This window comes from Ictidomys tridecemlineatus, chromosome 10 (genome assembly GCF_052094955.1).
Source record: "Ictidomys tridecemlineatus isolate mIctTri1 chromosome 10, mIctTri1.hap1, whole genome shotgun sequence".
Taxonomy (NCBI): Eukaryota; Metazoa; Chordata; class Mammalia; order Rodentia; family Sciuridae; genus Ictidomys; species Ictidomys tridecemlineatus.
The window spans coordinates 61,599,569-61,616,088 of record NC_135486.1 but is presented as its reverse complement, the minus strand read 5'-3'; the positions used below and the strand labels follow the sequence as shown (position 1 = coordinate 61,616,088).

Sequence of the window (16,520 nt, the reverse complement as noted above, 5' to 3'; positions counted from 1 at the left end):
ATTTTGATCAATAGCAGTGACCCACATGGGATATAAACCCCTGCACTAGTACCCTCAGGTGGAAACTACCTGCTATTGGGTTTTCTACTGCCATGCCAGGGGTCTGTCCTTGCTTTTATTCTTCAATAAGTTCTACTCTGTGCTCACTCATCCTGGTCTAAGAATTTTATTTTTTGAATTCATGAGACAAGAACCTGGAAAGAAGAAGTTGGTGGTGAGCCTCAGGGTCTGCTGAGCACTGGAGGGTGGCCCACCCTTAGGAGCTCAAGTGCCTCATCCTTGCCCAGACCCCACCTGCCTGCAGAAGCAGAGAATTCCAACCTCATCTGCCTGCAAAGGCAGGGAATTGAGATTCAACAGAAAGATGGTTTCCTGTTTGAGGACACACCCCCAGTCACCTTAGGACTCCCCTGGAGCCCCACTCTTCAAGGTCTCACCGACTCCCAACAGGGCCACGCTGGGGCCAAACCTTAACACCTGGGCCTCTGGGGGTTGCTCTAGGTCCCAGGTATGGCATTTACTATGTGGAAGATTTCATCACAGCAGACAGAAAACATCCTATGCCCCTTCTGGTCCACACACAAGGGTTCTTCTCATTGTCACCGCCATGGGTAAGTTCTTCCAGTTTGGGAGCTTTGTGCAGATGTGACTGGGCACTAATGTCAGGATTATCCCCTTTCTCAAAACCCACCACTATGTGTGGGACACTAAGAACCACAAGTACACCAGCACACTGTGGGTTTCTGCTCGATTGTCCTCTCCCCAGCCTTCTGACATGTGTGGACACCAGGTGGGGAAATGTAGCACCACAACAAGGGGAAGAGAAGGCCAGCCACACCCTGCAACAAAGGGAACTCAGGCTGCAGAGCAGAGAGGGGAGAAGCCAGAGCCGAGTGCTGCCCAGTCCTGCACCTGTGAAGTCTCTTCAGGGACAGTTCCACTCACTAGCAGCAAAGGGACAGGGGGAAGAACTCACAGATGGGATGCAGCCACTTCCCAGGTCGGTTGTCCCCAGAGGGGCCATTCCCAGAGCTGCTCTTCTCAGCAGCCTTCCACAGCAGCTCCATAATACTGTCCCCTCACCCCCAGGGACAGGCCCTGCCAGACACACTGCATGATATCGCAGGACCCATGTCCCTATGCACCTGTCAGCCCTGGAGGACACACAACTCTGAGTGAGCTCTGCAAACTGCGTTTTGATGAGGACGGCGCCTTGTCATACACGCGTAGCCGTCTAGAGGGGAGGCTGGTAATGAGGACCGAGCGTAGGAGCATGAAATTGCTCAAAAATAGACCACAAAAGCTACACAGGGCTCTATTATAAAACTTCAGTTTTAATGATTTATGGATTTCCTCTTTGAATTTTATTGAAGGCAAAAAATTAGAAGCCATCTAACTTACAGATGATAAAGTGTATGTTGGTGAAGAGAGCTATGCATACCTATGTATTTATACTTGGCAGCTCTGTTTCGCTGATTGCGACCTGACTCCTCCTCTGGTATTAGCTATCTACGGTCGCATAACAAGAGATCACACACCAAGTGACAGAACTCAAGACACCTTTGTCATCTCACAGTTTCTGAGAGTTGGGGGCTGGACCCAACTCAGCTAGCGCTCTGCTCAGGGGTTACAAAGCTGGAATCAGGGTGTCGGCCAGGGCTGGGTGCTCAGCTGGCAGCTGGACCAAGAAGACTCATGTTTCTGCTGGTCTGGCTGCTAGTCGCATTCAGCTCCTTGAGGTCACAGGGCTGCAGTGTGTGTTGGCTGTTGGCCTGAGGCCACCCAGCTCTAAAGGCCACCTGCACTGCCTTGCCACATAGGCCCCCAAGAAGGCCAGTGTCCTCTCAAGGCTGGCAAGGACAGAGATCTGAAGGTGGCAAGATGGACTCTTGCACAGCATGACAAACTCCCAGAAGACACCCTTGGTGGGAAGCTAGTCAAGGCCCCACCCAAGGGGAGAGGACTATTCAAGGGTGTGAACCCCGAGGAGGACATTGGAGGCCACCTTGGGAATCATGACTCTAAAACCCTGAAATTCTTCCCCTGGGCATCTGTCCAGCAAAGACTGGCTGCGTGCATCCAAGACAACTGCGGGAACATCCCCAGCAGCCACTGCTCTTCAGTCTGGGCACCTCCAGGCTGTGCTTCTCACAAACACTTAGGATTCGAACCCAGGTGGGCCTTCTGTGCCACCTGCCTCCTCAGATTTCGCCCTGCTTCCTGAACTGCCCATCGTCCAGCTCCGCTCGGTGAGACTCAGGCACTCGGCAGCACCTGGCTCTCTGGTGCCATTGCACATGCCCCCTTCCTCTGACTCTAAAGAAGCAATTCTTCCTCTTTAACAGGAGAAACCCCATGGTTACTGACCCAGCCTCCAATGCTGCACATTCCATCTGAGCAAAGACAGTTCTGCTGGTGGAAGCCTGAGGTCCCTTCACTGCTCCGCACTCCTCATACACACACTCAAACCGCATGCACAGCATCCTCTCAGACATTGTGTGCAGAGGATTCTCCCAGGGGCTCTGGGCATCTTTTTTTTTTTTTAATCAGTGCATATTAGTTATACAGAATAGTGGGTTCCACTGGGATATATTCACATGCATATAACATAATTTGATCAATTAATCCCCAAGACCTACCCCTGCCTTCCCTCCCCTGGGCCCCCCGCTACTGGTCTCCCTTTTATTTTCTATTTACTTATGTATTTATTTTGCACCAGGGATTGAACCAGGGGCCCTTTACTACTGAGCCCCATCCCCAGCCCTATTTTGTATTTTATTTAGAGACAGGGTCTCACGTTGCTTAGTGCCTCACTAAGTTGCTGAGGCTTGCCTTGAACTCGCGATCCTTCTGCCTCAGCCTCCCAAGCCACTGGGATTACAGGCATGCGCCACCGTACCTGGCCTCCCTTCCATTTTCATGAGACCCTTTTTTGCTTCCCCATATGAGGTTAACACACTGGCTCCCTGAGTCTGCTTTATCTTTCTTAATATGATGTTCCCCAGTTCCATTCATTTTATTGCAAATGGCATAACTGCTCTTCTTTAGGCTGAATAACATGCTACTGTGTATACGCATTGTTTCTCTCTATCCACTCCTCTGTCCATGGAAACTTTGGCTGGTTCCATAACCTGGCTCCTGTGGAAATTCTGGATGGTCTGTGGCCTGAGCACAGAGCAGAGTGAAGACCTGGAAGCCCGTTTGATTCTTCCCCTCTTATCACCAGCCATCTTCTCCAGGGAGTGTGAGGAGCAAAACCCATGGGAGCAGCCCATGGCCTGACCCTTGAAGCCAGATGAAGGACTGAGTACCTAAGCACCAAAGAGAGGGAGACACCACGGGAAGGCATGGTGCCAGCACACAGAAACCAGGCATGAGGAGCACGAGCCACACCACAGGCCAGAAATCCCTTAAAAACAGCCTGCTGTGTAGACTAGGGTGCTAGGCCATCTGTTCTCAGTGAGGCAAGGGGTCCTCCACCTACATTATGTAGGGTACAAAGCAAAACCATTTGGGGAGATGGATGAGAAGTCTAAACCCCTGAAGAGAAGCTTGGAGCCTGGGATTTGGCACAGCACGTGGACAGGCATGCTGGAGGGATGGTGACGTGGCCTGGCCAGAGTGGGGAGAGAAACCAAGGCAGGTGCTGCAAAGGCACAGTGTCAGTGCTGAGGGTGGCTAGTAGCTAGTGACAGGGCTGGCCCTGGGAGGTGACCTGCTCCTCCCCTGTGGACAGCCTGTCAGCACTCACACCATTTTCTGGTTTTCTTTTTACTGAATTCTGATATAATAATCTGAACCGTGTTTCCCTTCAAGCCTGAATCATGCTACACCATAAGCTGAAGCAATATTTTTTTTTCTAATTTTGAAAGCATTTACATTTATAGAAAGGTTGGTGTATATATATAGACTCACCAAATATTAAAATTTTGCATGTTTTATTCATCTGTCATTTGGTCTATCTATACTGGTTTTTGTTGAACTACTTGAAAGTACACTATAGACACGATACCTCACCCCTAATACCTCAGTATCCCTCAGGAACAAGGATATTATCCCACATAACCACACTGAGGCTACCGAGCCCAAGGAAAATAACAATATCCATAAAATAGTTGAATATGCAAAGTTCCCTGAAAACCTCCAAAATGTCGGGTACAGCTATGACTCCTCCGAAGCAGTGTGGACAGTGCATTGGGGAAACTGAGGTGGCCTCTGAGTGCTCTCCTCAGGAGGAGAATCCAACCCCCTAGAAGATAACCCCATCTTGTCCCCTCTCCCATTCACAGGCACAAGGTAGCCAAACGACCACAGTGACCAAGATGCCACCCTCCCTAAAAAGGCACCACATGCACCCAAAAGCAATGGAGAAACCCCCACACGCTCCTGGGTGTTGGCTCAAATGACCCCAGCTACCTGCTGACCACCTGCAGCCAACACTCCTCAGGGCTCAGCACAAAGAGAAGGTGGGAAAGTCAGGAAGAGGGCCCTGAGACAATGTCCTGGAACCACCGCCGAAGGCTGCGCTCAGCCTGTGTTTGACCCAGCCACGTCCTTGAGCGTGATGTGCATATAGGTGAATCAAGCGTTATGATTCACACAGGTGAATCAAGGACCAACCAGAACAAGACATGACAGAGAAGAACTCCAGATCCTTCCATGAGCAACAGCACGCAGAGAAATAGTCCTGCTACCCAGGATGCTCTGGCTTTATTAATATGTAAAGTGGTGATGCCCCTAGAGATCCCGCTCCCCTCCAGCCTCTGTGAACTGGATACTGTTATGACTCAAGCTGACTGAGCACAAGAACAGCTTCACGAGCTCACTCTGTGAACCTGGGGTTGCCTCCTGGAGGAGCTAGAGGAACGGCACAAACAGAACATGATCTGGGCAGGAGAGAACAGGTGGACTGGGAGCACACCCTGGCTCCCCTGGATGGATTCGAGTCCCTGTTATTGCTGCCAGGCCCCTCGTTAGAGGAAGAAAACAACCTCAAGACAGCATTCTTTGCAGCTGGAGAAAAACAGAATATCTACAGCAGAAAACATTAGGAAAGAAATGTCCTGGTGACGTTGCACCACTCACCAACCCTGTCAAAGATCAGTATTGTTGCACAATAGCACAAAAGAAAAAAAAAAAGTTAAATGTTCTGGGCTACATCAAATGAACAAAGTAGAACTCTGATTGCAGCAGAAGAGCTCAAGTTTCCCAAGGAAGAGAGAAAGGAATTCTTTGGGGCTTCATAGCCTCTGCTGTATCTAGCTAGAGTTACAGTTCCTACAATAAAACACCATGCAATAGAATTCATATAATACAGGGCTTAGTTTATAGCTGGTTAATGTTGGTTCAAATCACCACAGGATATTTAGTTAGAGAAGGACCACAGATAGACACACAGTGCTCGTGAGATGGCCCCAAGGCAAGAAATGTGTGTATTGGAGTCAATGCAATTCATGGATTCATAGGTGTATGTCAGTATGGAATTTTTAAGGAAACAGCACCTGTAGTACATGTTTGCCTCAGGGGTGAATATTTTTTTACCACCTTTCAGAAACAGTTATTTTTTGATGATTGAATACTGATGGTGGATGGTGGATGGATGGGCTCATGAATAAATGAAAACACCTTCACAGCAGCTTTGAGGTTCCATCTGCTTCTAACCCAGGCATAAATGAGCCCCTCCGTGGAAAGCATATGGAGTTCCACGCAGTGATGTTCTAAAGTCCCTGCCTGGCCCGCGGGCTCCTCCGCACAGGGCAAGGTGGCGGTGGGTCCCAGTGGAAAACGCTTTGTACGCCTGTCTTCCAGTCACCGCTTTGAAACCCCTTAATGTATTTTTAAAGAATCACCAAATACAATGTTGGTTACAGACAGAGCAAATACACTCACACCTCCACGGTACATGCTTCCTAGTGCTTAAAAAATAAATTCTAATGGCTTATCAAACCTACTGCATCAAATCAGACACATCTATTCAAGATTTCTATGTTCAATACTTTATATAATGAAATGCTGATAAGGTCAATGTGTTTGGATAAGCCACAAGAATTTGTTGTCCTGGCTTATGGTATTTGCCCAGTCTTCTAACTATTTTTTTGGCTGATTTTTAAATGAAAAGAAATAGAGGAGGGTACTTCCAGTTCTTCCTTGATATTGCCTGCCAACCAAATATAGTTCCACCATGAAAAATGTTTTTAAATTCCCACAGGTGCATGGCATGAGCCAACACTGCATCACACCCACAGGCCTCATGCCTATGTTGGTAACTGTGTTCCTTTACATCTTCAACAGTCCCTGAAAGTGAGCTGGCACAACTTCTAAAAGGAAAAACAAGGAGGCAAAGTCTGTGTCTGTGAAGAAGCACTTTTCTTCCAGCCCTTCTGAAGAAACTTTGAGGACACACCCTGATTTTGGTAACACTGGATTATTGCAAGAAGATGGTGAAGAAGGGTAAAGATAATCTGCTAATAGATTCTGATCTAGGTGTCACAGCCAATTGACAAGGAGGACATCTGAAAGCCACCAGCAAAACATCTGTCAAAACCAGAAACTGCTCTGAAGTTACATGAGTCCCCACGTCTCAGGAGTCCAACATAGCCTGTGACCCTCAGCTTTAAAAGTCTCCTCAACCGAGCGATTTATTTCCTACAGTCCAATGTCATAAATTAAGGCTACCTCAAGTTGCATGACAGAAAAATCTGTGTCCATGGCCTTGGCAATTGCTCAAAGGCTCACTGCCATTATCAGCCACAAGAATTTACCAGGCTCATAACCAGCATAATTCCTCCCGAGACTCTGTAATAAGATAGTGGCTTACCCTGTTGCTCAGTGCACTCACCACGAAGCTAAACCAAAATATATCATGTTAAAAAAAAAAGAACCTAGTTCATCCCTGCTATGGAACAGGGGTTCCGCTGGGGTGACAGGGTGTCCCGCTCTTTCTGCAGACTCCCACTGACGGGGCCTCTGTGGCTTCTCTGTTCTCTCAGCAGTCAGGAAGTGCTCCTTTCTTTCAGCTGAATGTCCTTGGCCATGCAGAGCATTGCTCTAATCTACTCGGACTCAGCAGAATGGCCCAGAAGTTGTAACCACAGAGCAGCCTGCAGGTGCACAGGACAGAGCCCAGCTTCCACTCACCCAGAAGGAAGGGGCATGAACTGTGACAGTAGAGTCCCCAGGGCTGGGGGAGGAGCTGAAGCCTGATCTCCACCTAGGAGGGTACTGGCCTCCAGGGCTTTCTCAGTTGTGGCACAACCTGCGGGCACCCTCTCCAGGTAGACTAGCTCCCTCTGCCTCTGCCCCCAGAGGGGACAAAAGAGGCCCTCAGTGCATTTCCTCCACTCAAGTGCCCATGCCCAGCCAGAGCACCACTTCTTGTGTTTGTTTTTTCTGGCAAGATCTCACTAAGTTGCCCGGGTTGGTCTTGAACTTGTGGGCTTAAGAGATGATCCTGCCTCAGCCTTCCCAGTGGCGGGGACTAGGAGAGCACCACTGTGCCTGGCTGCACGCTTCTGGTTTTATTCTCAAGTCCCAGGACAGACACTGGTCGAGGCAGGTGGGCCTGGAGTTGGTCCTGTTCTATCTATGAGCCCAGGAGAGATGGTGCTATCTGCTGCCACAGGCTTGACCTGAGGGCATGGTGACAGGCAGCTGAGGGGTCCCATGAACTGGCAAGACCTTCCAAAAGGCTCTGTTCTTCTCTCAGTGACGGGGTATAGGTGGGTTTTCTTTCCTTATCACTCCTTCACAGATGAGAAACCAGATGTTCCCAGTGGTGAGTAACTGGTCCTGAATCTACCAAGGGATGGAACTGGTATGTGAATGCAGCTCCAGAGAATTTCATTTCCTCACTCCTCCCAGCCACACCGAAGGACATGAGTCCACCCTGCCCCCAATGCAAGGCCCCAGCTTTTGTGAGCATCCCAACAACACTCAGGAAGATGCTCAATGAAGTTCAATGGCTCTCACACATATGGATTCGTTTTTTAGTGCACTAGTCTGATTTTTTCCAGCTGCTTAAGGAAAGGACCAGTACTCCCTACTGGAGAGTTCTGGGCTGGACACTTTGTAAGGAGACAGAGGACAGTGAGGCACCTCCTGGTCTGCGCTTCTTGGAAATACCTGGAAGACATCACTTCCCTGGTGGTACGACCGTGTCCTTCACAGCCAGTTGGCCATGATCTGAGTGGGTTACAGAGCACAGGTTTCCTTAAAAGCTAATCATTCTGCATTTTAATTGTCAAAACTCAGAAAACATTTACTAAGTTTTTAGTATGCAATTATACTCAGGAACCAAAGTTACGTTCTGATACATTAGAGAATGTGTGTTCTAGTGTTTACCCCACCTCAGCCACCTCCAACTCTTCCCTGTTAAATGTTTTCCATCTCATATTTCATGTGCCAAGCTGCCTTTGAGAGTTATGTTTACCACCAACTCCTCCGTCTCCAACACAGTGCCACTTCTGAGTCGTTGGCCCAACTCCTGCTGCTCCAGAGGAAGGACCTCACAGGAGCCTTGCAACCCAAGTTCCACCACAGCAGCCACCACTCTGGCACTGGCAACCCTGCCCTCAATTCAGTCTGAGGGGGCCCAAGGGCAGGATTGCCCCAGAAGCCCCTCCACTCACCTCATGCAAACCCTCTGCAACCCTCGTCCCCAGCGATGTGAGTGAACACCCTCCACTTTCTCAGCTGCAACTAGAAAATCTCCATCCAGATGAGGGAGACTTTGCTCAGTACACTGCAGGCTCCAGGTCCAGGCTCACGCTGCAAATGGAAAGCAGGACTGGACTAAAGGTGGGTGGCCTTTGGGATTAGCCTGCCCTCCACTCTAAAAATGACTTAAAACTAAACTCATGAGCATTCTAAAAAATCATTTTTATCTCAACATACTAGCACCATGGTGTTAAATCTACTACAAACACATTTGTATCTCATTTCAAGCAATAAACATGACCCCCCTCAAAGTAATTCCTAAGAAAGTGCTTTTGATTAGGAAAGCTGTTGACAGTGTGCAGTCAACAGCACCATTCGGGAAACTGAAGCAGCCCAAAGACTCCGTACCCAGAAGACCCTCGCCATAATTTTTCTTGTTAATATAATATCAACAAAGATTTTTGCAAAACAGTTCAATGTGGTTAGACCTTCCTATTTTCTATTGCTGTGTCTCACAAAAGCTAAGTTTAACTGCAAACCTGCTGATGTTGCTCCTGCTTCTGTGGTAAAACGTGTAAAACCTCTGACTGTTCTAAAAACTGGAACAAAAAGCACTGTCTTGTGAACCTCCAAGCTCCACACCCCCCCAACCCCCGCTCCACCAACTCTGTATTAAGTCCAAAGCATTTCTAGTCCAGAGAATGATTTGGGCAATAACCCCTCTGGACCCTGCAGTCAATAAACCTGCTTCCTGAAAATTCCCTGGGTATCCAGCCTCGTCTGTCCCACATCCAGACCTTCCACAAATAAAGAGTCCTGCCTCTGTAAACATTCACCCTTGATGTCACCAGGTCTCGCCCTGGGTTCCTGCTGTCTATGCAGGGCACTGCCTTTGCACTCCCTGAAGAGGGAACACCTGTACAGCGAGCCCGTCTTCCGGAGCTCAGTTCTGTATTCTGACACAGGGCGAATGCTCCAAAACGATTCCATCAACAGAGGAAACGAAGGAGCAGATGAGTACTCCTTCCCCAGTCACATAGGACCCTCCATCGGGGACCTCCAAGGTCACCCCTTCTGTCTTCCCTGTGCAGAGGTGCTACTCCTATCCTGCCAGACACCTGGAGCTGTCCACATACAGATAGCACATTCCTGATCTTAGGCTTCCTCTTCCCTTCCATAGCCATCTCCCCCCCACACCCCCACCACCCAATGGCAGCAACATCAGAGAAGGGAGAAGCAGCAGAAGATACTTAGGTCAGTCACTCTTCCCTACTTTGGGCAAGGATGTTCTTCTGAGCAACTATATTAGATCCTTCCAACTCCTAAAGCTCTCTCTACGGGTTGCTGACTTATGAGGGAGGGGGCTGGAATCTCACTAGCTACAGAAGCAACAGGCCTTTTTGAGTCTGCAAAAAGACCATCATTCTGGGGCTGGTGTTGTGGCTCAGTGGCAGAGCGCTTGCTTCTCACATGTGAGGCACTAGGTTGGATCCTTAGCACCACATAAAAATGAATAAATGAAATAAAAATATTGCATCCATCTATAAATAAAAAATAAATAAATAAAGACCTTCATTGTAATGTGGCCCATCATGAAAACCCAAGGAGTGGGCCAGGTGAAAGGAGAAGGAAGGGGAAGATGAGGAATTTGGAGCAGGTCCACTCCATGGGCACCACTGGTCAGCAGAGTAGAGGGCACTTGGGAAGTAAGAATGAGGTTCAAGTAAATGAGTGGATCTCAACCAAACACAGCCCTCCAAGGGACATCTGGCAACATCTGGAGATATTTGATGGTCACAGCTAGGGGTGGTGGTGTGCTACTAGCATCTAACAGAGGCCAGCAAGGCTACTAAGTGCCCTATGACGTACAGTCCCCATAACACCCAGGAAAAACTGCAAATAACTGAGGTTCAGAAACACTGGGCTACACCAAAGCTTATCATCAAGAATTCTGTTCTAGTCTATGTCTCAGAAAACACTTCCAATGTAAGAGTAAAGCAATTCCAAAGTAATAGGAAGTCAGCATAAAAAGTTAAATGATATGGGTCCCAGAGGCCAGCAGTTCAAGTACCATCCATTCGTCCATTTAGCAAATATTTATGAGCACTAGGTGCTTTCTGGGCTGTGGAAGAGCTCACAGCTGGTAACTCAAAGAATCCCTGCCAATGTCACTGCAGGAACTCAGAATGGGAGCCTGGAGAGTGGAGCCACTGAGAGAAGGGACTCAGCCTTGCCCGCCCACTTGTTGAGAGCTTGACTTCCACACAAACGTCCCTCTCAAGCCTCAGGGGCTTTAGAATTTAAAAACATTAATAATAGTTTCTCATAAAAAGTCTTTTGTCCAGAGTGAAACTTGTGGCTGTCACTATTGGGGTTGAGGATAGTTCGTAATTATCTCATTTATCTTAACTGCCAAAGCCTAAAAATGAAGGGGGTGTGGCTGAATACTTGGTTAAATTCTTTCTGCTGCTGCCTGGGCAGCTGCACACCTCTCCAAGAGTCCAGAAACTCTCCTACAGTCAGAATGCAGAGAAGCCTCTTGGAAAGAAAACTGAGAGGTAACATCAAAACTGTAAGGACCAGGCTTGGAGCCTCTGTGGACACCATGAGGAGAATATTCTGTTTTGTAATTATGTCTCTTGCAATTTGTTTTTTCAATTATTAAGCAACAAATTAACCAACCACTACATACAGATGGATAAGCCTCTGCTCTTATTTTCTTAGTTGGGTAGAAATGGCAAGCAGCAAAAACACTGCCCTAGAACCTCTCCCACTGTATGAATAAAACATTAGCTTCTCTAAATTTAAACGTAAACTCCAATTAATGCATCAAAATGTCAGTTGTCACCCAAAGCATTTTAGTAGCAAGGAAATACTTTGGAATAAAGAAGGCTCCTCACAGGAACACAGTGGAGTGAGCTGATTTTATTCCCATGGCTGGAGCTCCTACAGCCTGTCTGCTAGTACTTATCCCCTCAACGATGCCTCAGAGAGAGAGGGCATCTAAGAATACTCCTGGTGGTTCAAAGGACTCGTTTCCATGGTCTTAATCATTAAGTATGTTTGTACCAAACTCAGTCATCACCACTGTAAGTGCCCCTCGAGTCACAAACCTCAGTGATCATTTCCAGAAAACACCTAGAGCCAAGAACAAATAGAATTATAAAAATAAACCTAATCATGACTTCAGGGGCTGAAGAGATGACTCCACAAAAACTATGATTTGTATCATAGTCCTCAATTACAAAGAAATAGAGAATGAAAACAAGAAATAGAAAAGTTGTATTTTCTATCAGAAATTCAAAAAGCAGAAATAAAAGTGAGGTCATATTCATAGCCACAAGATAAATGGTTTCCAATGGGTTTGAATTCTTGTCATCCTACACCCCATGTTTTTCAGATAGAAAGGGAACTTGGTCCCTTGTCTTCCTTCTGCAATCTAAAGCCAGCAGACCAGCGATGATTTCAGCAGCAGTCAGGAGAGGAGTACACATACATCATTGTAAGGTTTATGCTGAATTAAATGCACTCACCAGAGTCCTCTAAAGACCAGCAAGGGCATAGAAGCTAAACATTCAAATCCTGTGTTTCTTCCCCAAAATATAAGCTCATTGCTAGTAGACTGCTTATATTTGACTTGGACTTGAAGGTTTTAGAAATAACCTAAAGATAGACATAGTTTTAGTGATGAATACGATTAAATTACAAAAGCCTGTTATCTTCCTAGGACCAATAAATTGCAATTTCAAGCAATAAATAACAGGTTTTTAAAATCCTCAGAATTATCAAACTATTAGTCCACTCTTTTACTCATAAATGAGGCAATGCTCATTTCTTTGACTGAAGTGGTTAACACATCTTTCCTGTGTCCAAACACAGTGATGAGACCACTCAATTCTTGTTATATTTATCAGCATCTGGAGTTTGTTGTAGGCAACCTCTCTCTCTTCCAAAGTAAGCCAAAAACGGGGAGATCTGTGTCATTGCTCCAGGCACAGTCAGCTGAAGCCCACATTAAAGAAGTTTCAGCATCTCTACCTGGCACCAAGCTTTGTTTCATCTTGGAAGCACCGCGCCAGAATCTACACTGATCCTTATGGAACCTCCTCACTGAGGACCCCAAAAGTCCTGGGGCAAAAGGAGGGGCTGAAATATAAAGAACTGTCCTCCATCATCCTGCCTAGGAGGCACCGGAAAGAGTTAAAATCCTGGCTGCCTAAGTCTGCCTTCTCCAAAAGAGCCAGCTGCGCCTAACCCGGGGCCCAGTAACACTTTCTGATCACAGTAAAGCTACGCAGTCCAGGATACTGATTCGATTGCGCGTTTCTCACGTTCTGCCACAAGAGGGGTGCCCTCCATATTGTGACACCTCCCGAGGAAGGGGATAAGGGATGGAGAGGGATTGTGTGGGAGGGAAAGGCTTGTGAAATAACGGATCAGAAGCCCTGACAGCTCCGGAGAACTGTCTCCAGGCCTCTTCCTCAAAGTTGCAAACCTGCGGGCAGGGCGGTAGCTGGCGGCAGGACCGTCATAGAGCGCGCTCCCCAGGCGGCTGTGACAGTGGTAGGAAGACCAGTGGGCAGGGAAATGGCATGGGGGCGGGGGTGTCTTACTTTTGTAGCTCGCTGCCCAGGGCTGATAGCCATAGTAGCCTGTGATGCGCAGGATCCGCTCCTCGATGGAGGTGAGTCCCACTGGCCCGCTAGTGAGATCCTCCACCGAGCGCGACCATTTCAAGTCCTCCTTGATCGCCTCGTCTACCACCAAGTACTTGAGCTGCCGGAGCTGGGGGCTGATGTCGGATAGTCTCCGAGGGCTGACGTCCGGTGACCTCCTCATGCCACTGAGGCCGCGGGCGCCCGGGCAGGTGGGCAGGCGGAGAGGGATTAAGGACAGAGAGGGGGTTTCAGTGAGGAGCGGGGCCCTGGACTAGCCAGGGTGCAGCTGGGGCTGCTCCCTCGCGCCACCCACCTCTGCTCGCTCCAAGCCTCGAAGTCAGGTTCGTCTCCCGTCTCCCGCGCCCTCCCCTGGGCGCCTCCGGCAGTGTGGGTTGGGGGCAGTGGCGAGGAAGAAGGTGCCTTAAACTTCCCGCCAAGCACGCCGCCCCTCCCGGACCCCCGAGTGCCCGAGGTCGCGGCTGCAAGAGTCCACCCAGCACTCGGGCCATCTGCCGGCCGGCTCGCGCGCCCACACCCCGGGCGCTACTCACATGGCGATGCCTTTGCCCCTGGGTGCGCCGCCGGGAAACTCTCGGATCCCCATAGGCAGCGGCAGGGTGAGGCCCGGAGCTCCCAGACTTGAGGCAGAGGGGCCACGGGCCCGAGCTAGCGGCAGTTGCTGGCCAGGAGAGGTGAGAACGCTGCCCGCCACGGGTCCGCCCAGCGCAGCCTTAGGCGCCCTGGTTTGTCCCCAAGCACCTCCGCGGTGTGCGGCGGGTGGCTCAGCCCGCGGGGCCCACTGCAGCCAGCCAGCAGCGGAGCGGCGGAGCAGTGCCGCGCCCCTCGCCAGTCACTGTCGCCGCCGCCCTAGCACAGCGCGAGCGCGGGTGCCGCGGGGCCGGGAGAGCGCTCCCAGCAGTGCGCTCCAAGGCACCTGGGCGGGCGGGGGTGCGCCCGGTCGGAGCGTGGAGCCAGGCGGGGGCGCTGCGCCCCGCTCCCGCAGCCCAAGTGCGCCCGCCGGGCCCCCAGCTCCGCCCGCAGCCTTGGGGCGTGCAGCGCTCTCCTCCGCCTGCAGGACCCGCCACAGCCCGCGGACCCGGCGGGGCACTTCCACAAGCCTTGGCGCGGATGCTGCCACGCCCGCCCCCGCCTCCGACCTCACAAAGACCAAAACTACTCCTAAAGAAAAAAAATCCGCCTCTACACTCAGAAAGCCAAATAAATAAATGGTATTTCATAGACAAAGCTGAGACAAACTACATCGTTTTATTTTCGGGATGGCGCAGTCAAACCTGTCCTCAAAGAGTGCACCTTCTCACTGATGAGACCATACCCCGACCGTTTTCTCTTTGGAGATACCCCTTTTCTTTAGCTTCAGGTCGGTTTTGTGTTTCCATGTTCACCGGCCATTCTTTCCAGATTACCTGATCACCTTTCATAATGTTATTGTCCATTGGTACAAATTTAGAAAATATGGGAATATGTGAAGAAAGATACCAGTTATCCCACCAAAGGTGACTGCTTTGAATTAGATATGGCCTCCTTTTTTCCAAGGCAAAATACTTTTTTTCTTCACAAAAAATCAGATTCAAATCACACAACTACCCCATGTACCATTTTTATATTAAATATAAATATATGTTCCTCAGCAAACTAGGAATAGACGGGAACTTCCTCAGCTTGATGAAAAGAATTTATAAAATCCTACCGCTAACACAACGCTAACTTCACGGTTGTGTGAGAAACTGGACATTTTCCTGCCAAGATCAGAAATAGGCAAGGTTTATGGTTTGAATCTTATGGTGTCCCCCAAAAGCTTATATGTGAGACAATGCAAGAATCTTAGGGGCAAAATGATTCGATTATGAGAGTTGTAACTTAATCAGTGGATTAATCCAGGTATGGATTCACTGGCCAGTAACTGTAGGCAGACAGGTGTGGCTGGAGGAGGTGGGTCACTGGGGGTGTACCTTTGGGGTTTATATTTTGTCCCTGGTTAACAGAGCTCTCTGCCTCCTAGTTGCCATATCCAGAGTTGCTCTCCTCTGACACACCTTCTGCCATGATGTTCTGCCTCCCTCCACCAACTATAGACTGAATGTCTGAAATCTTGTATCAAAATAGCCTTCTCCGGTCTTTGACCACAGGAAGTAGAATCTGACTAAACAGATGTCTCTCCTCACCAGTCCTTTTGAACATCACACTGGAAGTACTAGTTCGTGGAATTACACAAGAAAGAGAATCAAGTACACCAAGAAAGAAGAATTAAAAAGAAAGATAAATTGTCATTGTTTGCAAAAAACATTGGCTGTTTATTAAGAAAATCACAAGGGATGACCAGAAAAAAAGGGGGGATGGAACTAATAGGCAAATTAAAATAGGATAAAAAAAATGTTAAGGTACAAAAATCAACTGGTTATCCAAATGGAATTCAAAATAAAGAAAAAGATACTGTTTACATGAGCATTCCCCAAAAGTTAAATATCTAAGTATAAATCTAATAAAATATGTATAATATATATGAGGAAAACTATAAAATTCTAATGAAAGAAATCAAAGGAAAGCTATCCCATATTCATGGACAGGAAAACTCAGCTGTATTAATTTCATCTATGTATTTAATGCAATCCCAGTCATGTGTAGATTCCACATAGGAAGAAAAACTTGTAATATTTTGTAGCATAGTAGGATAATTAACTGAATATTTCAAAATAGCTGACAGAGGGGATTGTGAGTGTTCCCAATACAAAGAGATGATAATCATTTGGGGTGATGGATATGCCAGTTAGCCTGACCTGACCATTATACATTGCACATATGTATTAAAATGCCACACTCTGCCCCTTAAATATGTGCAACAGGAGTCAATTCAAAATAAAAAATAGAAAAAATTACATGAAAAGGCAAAGGACTCAGAATACCCAACACAATATTAAAGAGAAAAACATTTTGAGGCCTGACATAACATGACTTTAAGACTTCATATAACCATGGTAACCCAGATAGTTGTTGGTGAAAGAACACGCAGAGCCCAATGGAACACAATAGGTCACCAATGGACTGGCACAGTCAACTGATCTTGGATAAATAAGCAAAGAAATTCAATGAAGAAAATGTACACATTTCTTTTCAAATGATGCTGGAATAACTAGAAATCTGCATGTTAAAAAAAAATCTAGTCAGCTCACATGCTTCACAAGAACTAAC

At 48.0% G+C, this 16,520-nt stretch overlaps 1 protein-coding gene and 1 long non-coding RNA gene across 2 annotated transcripts in view; both read right to left on the bottom strand.

The window, feature by feature from the left end:
- Slc35f3 (solute carrier family 35 member F3) overlaps positions 1-14,368 on the bottom strand; it is a 240,840-nt gene extending 226,472 nt beyond the window's left edge. Inside the window, exons 1-2 of the mRNA XM_013356377.4 lie at positions 13,865-14,368; positions 13,269-13,498 (exon numbers count right to left, since the gene is read on the bottom strand). Of these exons, the coding sequence (XP_013211831.1) occupies positions 13,269-13,498; positions 13,865-13,917 (283 nt within the window). The 5' untranslated portion in view covers positions 13,918-14,368. The remainder of the gene's footprint in view (positions 1-13,268; positions 13,499-13,864) is intronic.
- Positions 1-16,520, bottom strand: part of LOC144367295 (uncharacterized) — a 490,767-nt gene that overhangs the window by 282,239 nt on the left and 192,008 nt on the right. The gene's annotated exons all lie outside the window — the stretch shown is intronic.